This window comes from Aplysia californica, unplaced genomic scaffold (genome assembly GCF_000002075.1).
Source record: "Aplysia californica isolate F4 #8 unplaced genomic scaffold, AplCal3.0 scaffold00440, whole genome shotgun sequence".
NCBI classification, from domain to species: Eukaryota; Metazoa; Mollusca; class Gastropoda; order Aplysiida; family Aplysiidae; genus Aplysia; species Aplysia californica.
In genome coordinates, this window is record NW_004797710.1 from 393,205 (window position 1) to 404,004 (window position 10,800).

The 10,800-nt window shown below is 42.7% G+C and overlaps 1 protein-coding gene across 1 annotated transcript in view; it reads right to left on the reverse strand.

The window, feature by feature from the left end:
* Positions 1–10,800, reverse strand: part of LOC101848679 (low-density lipoprotein receptor-related protein 2) — a gene marked incomplete in the record, with an annotated part of 87,528 nt that overhangs the window by 49,111 nt on the left and 27,617 nt on the right. The window contains 13 exon segments of the mRNA XM_035971461.1: positions 342–558; positions 1,052–1,226; positions 1,888–1,997; positions 2,249–2,392; positions 3,542–3,705; positions 4,625–4,750; positions 5,446–5,623; positions 6,092–6,320; positions 6,709–6,893; positions 7,410–7,618; positions 8,585–8,713; positions 9,186–9,305; positions 10,304–10,435. Of these exon segments, the coding sequence (XP_035827354.1) occupies positions 342–558; positions 1,052–1,226; positions 1,888–1,997; positions 2,249–2,392; positions 3,542–3,705; positions 4,625–4,750; positions 5,446–5,623; positions 6,092–6,320; positions 6,709–6,893; positions 7,410–7,618; positions 8,585–8,713; positions 9,186–9,305; positions 10,304–10,435 (2,118 nt within the window).

Sequence of the window (10,800 nt, forward strand, 5' to 3'; positions counted from 1 at the left end):
GAAGGCAAACAGGAAGATTTGAAGGAATGATGTGTCCATAATATTTTTGACTACTTGCTATGGTGAAGAAATACCAACGAATTCAGTTAGAAAAGTAATGAGCAAAAATCTCTTTTGATAATAAGTGGGGTGGGGGGGGGGCAGACTAGTCTCGGTACATACGCTGGTACACCCTATGAGACTCATCGTTATTTTAAAGAAGGATTTCCCGGTACACATTGTGCACGCTGACAAACCCACATAATTACATGCATAACAAACCCTCCAAACAGTTAAACCGCTCGCGCAATATCTACCACGTACACATTGTCATATGGATCTACTACCATGGAATGACTTACACTGGTGCCTGTCATAGTACACCTTCAGGGCGCCCACTCCCTTGATGTTACTCCGGAGGACGGCCGCCGTCCGGATGCTGGGGTAGGGGGCGCGGTTGATAGTCTCGTAGATGGCGTCATAGTAGTAGAGTCGGTTACCATGGAACACCACGCCTTGGGGGGAGCCCGAGGACACGACCTGCGACACCGTGCCCGACTTGATGTAGAATCTTTGCAGCTGTGTTAGACGAAAAAGAGTCGTCAGTACTCCGTTTTCGATTGACAGGTCAGAGTGGAAAGTAAAATTGTGTATTTTGCGACCATTCCCTATGAGATTCTTCATTGTTTTATAGAGAGATTTCATTTTTTTTTATATTAATCGAATACTTTATACATTTTTTTCATATCAACCGATCCACATAAATACACAAAAGAGTAGTGATTCTAAACAGTAAAGATGAGACACAAAATTCAAGTGAACCATAGCATCGATGAACTGCTAGAGTAGGTCTTATTTGTTTTATTTGCATATCATTGATGTGACTAGTTACTGGTGAAAACTGGATAGGAATGCGATTACCCCATGTACAAGTTGCTACAAAATTGGGGAAACAATTGTTACTCAGTGGGTATCAGAAGTGAAATAAAGTTTTAAAAAAACAATGTCGGCCCTATGTTATATAATGCTATAAACAAATTTCCCTAACAGAGGTCCTAATAATCCAAGTTACTTTTCTGTGGAAAGTATCCGTGAAATAGAGACTTTGAGAGGACGAATCCAGAGTCATGTAAGACGGACTCCTTATGCCCGCCGACAGAAGCACTCTTGGGTTTGAACCGTCCATCTCCACGACAGCGATTTTGGCCGGCACTCCAAGCACTCCGCCATCTCCCCAGTAGAGAAGGCTGTGAGTTGGAAATACATAGTGTCAGTTATTGTTATGTAGTAAATCCTGATAACGTATTTATCAAAACTCTAATCACGAAATGATTTAAGTTTGGAGAGCGCACCAAAAGGTCTGCAAAGTGCTTAGAGTGTTCACAAAGAGCCACTCTCCAATGCAACGTGTCCTGATATGATTGGATTTGTTGTCAGTGCAGATATCAGAGGGTGGCTTTCTGTGCATATTACACTTTTAAAGAAACCTTGATATGTCTAAAGCTGTTCAACATTCAAGACTCAACATGAATGCATTTATATAACACGGAAAGAGTTGTTTTATTGTTGCAAATGTTTACAATCCCCTTGACAAAGTTAAAAATTATTTGCCTGGCTGGTTGGTTAGCGTCAAGTCAACCAAGGCTAGGAGAAATACACCATCCCAGCAGAAAGACGAAGGTATCCGTGAAAAAGACTTCGCAAACCGGGATTTGAACTCATGTCTTTTTCGTGCAACTGCAGAGAGCTTATTTCGTCAGCAATCAAATAAGAGGTATCGATGGAAAAAGCAACACCTTGACAGACAGACAGACAAACAGACAGAAAAACAAATGGACAAGCAAACAAACAAACAACAAACAAGCGGGTACACAAACAAACAGCCAGAGAGACAGACATGCTTCTCACCCACTGGCAGGGTCGACACAGAGAGACAGGGGGTTGGCCACGTCTCTCCGCCGGCCGTTGTTGCTGAGCAGGACCCGCCTATAGTGTTCTGGTCCGTCCAGCCGCATCACCTGGACACAGACAACGGGCAGTGAGACTGGGTGGGTGTTGGGAGCTCTGCTGCGCTTTTCTCCTTCTTATATATCAAACATCTATCGTCCTTATTATTATTCCTTCTTTTCTTTTTGTGTTATATCAACATCTATTGTCCTTATTATCCTTCCTCCTTTTCTTTGCAAGTTATTCTTTGGTAACACCTCTAATTTTCGGCACTTGATATGAGTTGTTCAAAGTGTCTCACCCTACAGGCACCCTGACTCACCTCCATGAGGCCGGCAGCAGCGTTAGCCCAGAACAAGTTCCGTGACATCCAGTCTATGGCGATGGCGTTGGGGGAACCGATGACCGCGGTGGGGACAAACTCGGACGTGTTCCTCCCGTTCACCTGGATTCTTTTCAGGCTGCCCTGTAAGCAATGTGAGTACATTTGCGAGGGTTTGTATTGTTTTGTTTTGTTTGGGAGGGGGGTCTGCTTTTACTTTGGAAAAGAGTAGACAGTATCAGGAACGCATTAAAAAAATTCATGTGAAAATTGAAGAAGTGTACTTTTTATAAGAATGAAATTCAAAAAGATATATTTCACTACTTGCGTTTGCATAAATCTGTAACAAAGGAAGACCTAAATACATGTGTATAAACTCTCTTGTACATGGAACCCATCGTCTTTTCAATAACTCCCCCCCCCCCCCGAAGAAAGGGTAAGTCTTTGAGGTATATTTACGTAAAATGGCGCGATTGACATGACTTCAAAGTGCACCGCCTCCCCCTCTACCTTTAAAAATAAAACGTGTTCCTATCCAGATGTCTAACCATGTATTTCTTTGCTTTTTGTTTCCTTTTTTTTTTTGAAGGGGGGGGGGGGCTGCAGGACAACAAAAATACGTCCAGAAGCTTTTAGTCCAGAAGCCCGAGAATTGAGTTATGGAGTAGGTCTAAGAGTAAAAAATTGCATTTCTGCGTTTCATAAATCTTAGTTTATTAGACATAAAAATTCATTGAAGGCTCCTTATTAGTCTGAGGTAAGGGGTTTGACCACGTCGTTGTCTCCTCTCAACCGCCAACACTCAGTTGGGTAGGGTAGGTGTTGGGGGGAGGGATGAGGGTTGGAGCAGGATATGAGGGTTTCTTATTTCGGGGTCACCATCTCTTTCCCCTCCTAGTCCTTCCACCGACAGAAAAGGACACCACCTTCCACAGAAGCATGTGCTTTTATGACTGGTAATAAATATATATACGTGTACATGTAACGCAAAAATTCGCTTCTACTTTTCGTCCAACCAGAGAGCCTGAGACAGTCTCTGGCCAGACAGTGAAGGGATTAACATTCCTAATAGCACAGCCAGCGGTAACACAACAAAATTCTGTATTTTTAAGGTTTCAATAGAATGTCTTGCAGACACCTTATATTTTTTCACAAAAATTTATGAGTTCTGTAAGCGCCTTGAATAGATATATAGAATTAATATTACAGATTCAGTGGTAGTTAAACATGCAATTATGAAATTTCTGTTTCCAAACTACTTTGAGGCTACACATTCAGTCCCCGGACCCTTACATTAATTTTCTCCACGTAGTAGATGTATCCTTGTTTGCTATCGAAGTCAAAGTCTTGACCGCTGCCTATCGAGCTCACTGGCACAATCCCCGTCACGTTAGTGCTGCCCAGTTTGATGCCCGCGATGAAGCGAGACTGCATAAACAGCAGGATCTCTGCCGAGTCTGAAATATCAGCAAAGTAACGTATGGAAAGTCATTACATTAATTAAGGCAAGTCGAAAGAAATACTTTGTAATAAAGATATGATTTTGATTGTTTTGACTCTTTTGGGCCTTTACAACTCCCACAATTTTGAAGAAATTATTTTTGATAAATTATATTTTGTTTTTCCTGTCGCAGGCATTTAGGGACCTTTCATTAAACTGCGGATATTAAATGTTATTGTCTATCTAGTAACGGCTAAGCATTTACTATTCTGTTCATAAGATATTTCAAGATACAAAACTATTTGTTTAATGTCCACCAGAAATATATCTTTTGGAAGAGGTAACCATAAAAAGAAGAGCGATGAAGTTTAACGAAAACAGCACTATAGTTGACAACTCGAAAAACAAATCTTATATCTTACAATAACAATAACACACGACGACGACGACAATGACAACGACAACAACAATAACAACAACAACAACAACAACAACAACAACAACAACAACAACAACAACAACAACAACAACAACAACAACAACAACGATGGCCACAACTACATCCAAAAAAGTGCAAGGTTTCAAGTTAAAACACATACGCTCAGAATCTGCTCTTACTTTCAGATTAATTTGTTATGTCTTCAGGATACTCTCCAACCACACATCCTTCTGTCCTGTTTACCACAAAACACATCTTGATCCCAAGGCTTTAAACTGATTCTACGATCCTGTGATCAACATAATATGTGAACAACAAAAAGACAAATACACATACAAAGTTCAAATTTCACTTTCTGATTAATTGTGTCTATCGCACACGATTGTCAAGTGAAACAAACGTATTTGAATCTCATCACATCATCACATGTTTTATAATCATATAAGCACATTTTACAAGACTCTGTTAATGTGTAGAGTCCTTATCCGCCCCCTACCTTTGATACAGCTGTGTGAGGTGGCGTCCAGTTGCATGCCGATGGGACAGGCACAACTGTAGCCGGTGGGTTTGGGGGACAGCAGGCACAGGTGACTACACTGGGCTTGAAGACACGGGTTGCTACCTGGAGATGGGACACACGGTTTTAAAGTGGATAACAAAAGGCATGTTATTATAAAACTGGGTAGCCATACGTGCATGCTCCTGCCCTTCCATCATTATTCTCTCTCTCTCTCTCTCTCTCTCTCTCTCTCTCTCTCTCTCTCTCTCTCTCTCTCTCTCTCTCTCTCTCTCTCTCTCTCTCGCTCTCTCTCTCTCTCCCTCTCTTTCTCTCTCTCTGTCTTTCTCTCTCTCTCTCTCTCTCTCTCTCTCTCTCTCTCTCTCTCTCTCTCTCTCTCTCTCTCTCTCACTCACTCACTCACTCTCTCTCTCTCACTTAATCACTTACTCATTCATTCACTCATTCTTTTTCTGCATCTCGTGAAGACATACGGACAGATAAGCAGACAGACAGACAGACAGACAGACAGACAGACAGCAGACAGACAGACAGACAGACAGCAGACAGACAGACAGACAGACAGACAGACAGACAGACAGACAGACAGACAGACACATAAACACGCCACATTTCAAAGGGAAAGGGGAACATACACACGCATGGCTGCAGACCTCACACAAACGTACACACACACACACACACACACACACACACACACACACACACACACACACACGCACAAACAAACAAACACAGAAATACATGTATAAATCACCCAAAGAAAAAGGCTGCAGACTGAACATAAAGACAGTACATACCAGGCGGTTGTTTGACCTGGTTGTAGACGGCAATGCCCAACGGCCTGGAGATACTTGAGGCGACCACAGAGCGCGCGGAGCAGTTGAACTTGTTGCACATGGACACACGGCTGGCCGCGCGATCTGTCCAGTACAGCCAGTCTTCGTAGATCGTTAGTGAGTGAGGATGACGCAGGAACTGTACAAGGCAAAACAAATTGTGAACATGCGAAATGGTACACGGTTTAACGCCCCTATCAACACTAAGATGATTCAGCCAGTTAATGAACCAGCCAGTCAAAGAAAGCAAGTAGGCAAGCAATCAGGGAATCAATCGATCACCGATCAACCAAAAATCCAAAGAATTAATTAATCGATTGATCAATCTGTGAACGAATTAATCAATCGATTAGACAACCACTCAAAGAGTGTCATAATCAATCGGTCAATCACGTAACCGAGCAAGCACGTTTGCAATGTATTCATCAATCATACAATTAGTTGATTCAGACAACCTATCAGCTAGTCAATAAACCAGTTGGTCAATACATCAACTCGTAAATGTGTAGCCAAACGGAGTGAGCGGTCATCCCATATTTTCTTCTGCCTGCCTTTCTTTCAAACAAGAAATAAGCGTAATTAAATAACTTAGAAGCGGGTAACCTACATGGTCGTTGGCAAAGACTTGGTGTCTCCCGGATCCATCGTAGTTGCAGAACTCGATGAAGTCCATGCGAGCGTCAGCGAAGTAAAGCCTCTTGTTGGGGTAGTCGATCGTCAGAGCATTGGGCCAGAAGAGTTTCTCCGACACCAGGACCACACGACCAGTACCGTCCAGACCTGAGCGCTCAATGCGAGGGTTTTGGCCCCAGTCCGACCAGAACAGGTAGCGAACCCTTTTGTGATAAAGTAAGAATGATTTATAATGGTTCATCTATCTATCTATCTAATCTATCTCTCTGACAAAGAGAGAGAAAGAGAGAGGGACAGAGACAGAGAAAGAGAGAGAGTGTGTCTGTGTGTGTGTGTGGGGGGGGGGGCGGGTGTGTTTGAGCATGTGTGTGTGTGTGTGCGTGTGTAAATAGATGTGTGATGTGTATGTAAGTAGATGTTTGTGTGTGTGTGCGTGCGTGCTTGTGAGTGAGTGAGAGAGAGGAGGGGGGAGGGGAGAGAGCAGAGGGGGGGGGGGGAGAGAGAGAGAAAGAACAGAAAAAATATGGGCAAAAACGACCCCCCCCCCCCCCCCCCGCCTTAGCTGGGCAGAAATAACCACACAACACTCACCCGTCCCTGGGGTCCACCTCAATAGCCCGTGGGTTCGTAATGTTCTCGCTAAACAGCACCATCCTGTTCTCCCCTGCTAGGTTGACCACCTCAATCGTCTCCATACCGTAGTCTGTCCAGTACAAGTTCTTCCCTACCCAGTCCACGGCTATGTCTTCTACCACGTCGATACCTGTAGCGACAATCTGTGGAGTGGTGGAAGGATATCGTTTGTGTCATTCTCTAAATGTGAAGAGTAACAGAGATAGATGTACGGAAAAGTGGGAAGACATGGCATAACATCAAGAGGTTAGCCCAGGCTATGGAAAGGTGGAAAGTGTTTGTTCGTGGCCTATAAACTTATCCATGGTGAAAAAGGCAATGATGATGATGATTCTCTATATGTATAGTGTAAGTCTTAACTGGTAAAAGAAACCATCGTAATCAGTGAAGTATTTTCTAGGTTTGGCCAGTAAATTGTTAAAATGGCGGGATTTTTTAAATTTGTTAATATATATATAATTAAAATATCAAAAACGGAAAAGGGTGAGGGGGAGATTCAGAACTCTGTGGATAACAGGGAAGAACAACCATGTGATGCGTCTCATCCAAAGAGTTGTTTTTAACTATTGTGCCAACACGCTACTAAAACTATACTCTAAAAAATCAAAAATGGGGTAGGGGGTCTCTCTCTCTCTCTCTCTCTCTCCTTATTCTTTTACCTCTGTGAGATTTGTTCCGTTGATGGTGGTCCGGAAAATCTTTTTGAGCATCGTGTCGGAGAAGTATACGTGTGACTGGCTCACGTCAATGTCGATGGCCGTGAGCGAGCGGAACGGTGGAAGGGGTAGTGGATTGTAGAGCCACACCTCCAGGTTAGACTTGACCACAGATGTCCTGCTTGCGATCAGCAGGCTGAGGGCTGTGTTGTCTGTCAGGAAGTGGAGGTGCCAACAACATTACAGAAGCTATTTTCAAACAAACAAACAAAGAAAAGATTATCCACTAGTAAAAGAGACAAAAAACCAAAATCGACTTTCCACACCAGGCATATGATGCTTGCATCACCGATAAAAGGGAAAAAACAAACGAGAAATTCATCCCAAGAGAAGCCCATGAATGCAAAAAGATTGGTTGAAGAGAGGTATTTATTCAAATCTTTGGAATATCGTATTGTTTGCTTGTATTTACATTATCATGTAAACAACGTGTGGTGTTTTTTCAAGTATTAGATGCAAAAAGAACAAAGAGCTAAAGGCATAGATACTACCCAAAAAGCAATACTCTTTTCAAAAGACGTTGGCGTGATTTGTCTTCTTCCTATATACTCGTACTCACATTTTGTAATTCAGCAAGATGTTAGCTTCTGACGGCTATTCTTCCTAGGTCTCTTTTCTTAAATTCTTCAAGAAAACTGGAGTTACAAGTGTGCCTAAAGCTTATGATTATACCTAATATGTATTTTATATTATTGGAGTTCCAAGTACGAATTTGTTTGAAAGCTGCATTTATCTCTGCAGAACTAATTTTACTTCTAGTAACTGGAAAGATTCAAGTGACACTACGAAGGGGGCGTTAAGCACATGGACACACACACACAAACCCACACAAGCATACACGTTATGGTCAATCACACACACACACACACACACACACACACACACACACACACACACAAGCACGTACACATACAACCAACACAGGTGGGAGCAGGAACAGATGGAGAGAAAGATACAGACGAGAGTGATGGCCAGATTTTTATGGGTACTTCAATGAAACAAGAACTGAACATTAAGTACAAATCACAATTCAGCTTCAACTTGGGGTCAGTCACAATAAAAGTACAGCATGTTGTACTCGTCCAGGCCACGTCCCTCTTGAGCTACTGGGTACTCACTTCGGACCACTTTGCAAGTACGCCTGTCTGGGAGCAAGACGTATCCTTCCACACACTCGCATTTGTAGGCGCCTTTGGTGTTTATGCATGTCTGGCTGCATCTACCGGGCGGGGTGCACTCATCGGCATCTGAAAGAATCAGAAAGGTCATCATTATTGAGTCTAAACTACAGTGGTCAAATTTCGTCGGTATAGATTAGGATCACACTAACGGTTAACAGCAAGGAAAGAGCATTCCATTTTAGATCGCCCAGCTGCCAATTGTGATGTCTAACCAATTCTTTATTCAATATATGTCGGCGGGTGGGTGGTAGATAAGTAGGTAGGTAGACTAAATAGATTTGTTAAGCGAATTTTCTTGTACAAATACTATTCATCACTGTACCCAGCACACCTCAAGATACATAACAACCTCATAAAATTTGGACTTCATGCACATACAATTAAATACGCCCAGGGTTTTTTAAATGGAGTCCAAAACAAAAACTCCAAAATGTACGGGTCTTAAGATTAAAAAAACAAACAATGCCGTAGACAAATTGTGTCTTGACTGTGTCACAGCCAACCATGATTCCAACTTAGAATATGGCTCGTCACTCACCTATGCAGGTCTTGGTTCCATTCAGCTGTTGTCCTCTGGGACACTTACACTCGGCGCCTCGTGGGGTCTGGATGCACACGTGGCTGCAACCTCCGTTGTCGGTGTGACAACTGTCAGTATCTGTCAGGGGAGAATGACAGATAGAATGAGGTGAAAGAAGAAGAAGAAGAAGAAGAAGAAGAAGAAGAAGAAGAAGAAGAAGAAGAAGTAGAAGAAGAAGGAGAAGAAGAAGGAGCAGGAGCAGGAGCAGGAGCAGGAGAAGGAGGAGAAGGAAAAGAAAGTTGTGATAAATGATTCACTCAAATAACCTGCTTTCAAAAATTCTTAATGATACTAGTTTTTCTTTCAGAAAAGTGTGATCAATGTTATAACAAAGAAAAATATTCTGGAAGCAACAAGAACGAACCTGGTTATAACATTACGTCCAGCTGTCCCCGACCCGTCTTCTTGCGATTAGTAAACATAGATCAGAAGTTTATCATGCAGCCGATAGCCCCTCGTCCCTTTCGACGGGCTACTCACTGTGCGGTTAATTATATAACGCCGTACTCGTACACCGCAATTAGTTGCTTTTAAGCAACAGGGGGCTGTCCCCAAAAAATGCTGTTTTTGAGAAAATAGAAGGAAAAGATTTTGCTCTAATTCAGCTTCTTTAAAAGACAAGGAGGGTTTTCTCTATAACCAAACAAATATACACACCAATGAAACTAAACTTCTCCTTTTGGTAGGGCAATGCCCACTTTTGGTGAAGGGCAAGATTTCTGGAAACCCCCGAAATGTGGGTTAGCTCGCTTTTGAAAGCGACCAATTAAGATCACTATCTAGGTTTCGGGCTGTTTCGACCCTGCGTGTCAAAGCCAATCGGTGTCTCTGAAGATATGATTGGACTCTTTAAAGTCCTTGCAAATTACGTGAGTTCGATTCCCGCAAAGGGAGGGGGGGTATTTTATTGAGTATCTCCGTCTTTCTGCTTCGATACTGTATCTCATTTAGCCCGGATTTGCGAGGACAGGCAAGGTCGAACCAGGCAAACTTCAAAAATGATCTGGATTGTGTCGTATAAAATGAGGAAAATAAAGCAAAGTCTCTAATATGGTGGTTTCTTTAAATAAACTTACTACAGATTGGGCTCTCGTCACGGCCTCCTGGGCAGTCTGGCTTCCCGTCACACACCAGGCTGGTGTTGATGCATACTTTGCTTCCACCTGGACACTCCCATTTCCCGCGTGGGCACGAGAAAGGTGGAGGAGCTGTGGCGGGAAGAACTTTGTTCTTGTTCAAGTACTTCATTTTCTTATCTAATCAGTCTGAGTGATTGCCTTTGTTCATTCCTTCTCTGCTCTTCTGTGTCTCTTCACTTAACTCACACTTTATTCATTAATAAACCTATTCGTTCACATGCTCATTGTTTAATTCACTTACTCACTCACTGTCTTTTACTCTCTGGTTCTCTTTCTCTCTCTCTCTCCCTCTTTCTCTCTCTCTCTCTCTCTCTCTTTCTCTCACTCTCTCTCCCTCTCTCTCCCCCTCTCTCTTACTCTCTCTCTCTCGTTTTGTGTCTTTGTCTCTCTCTCTCTCTCTCTCTCTCTCTCTCTCTCTCTCTCTCTCTCTCTCT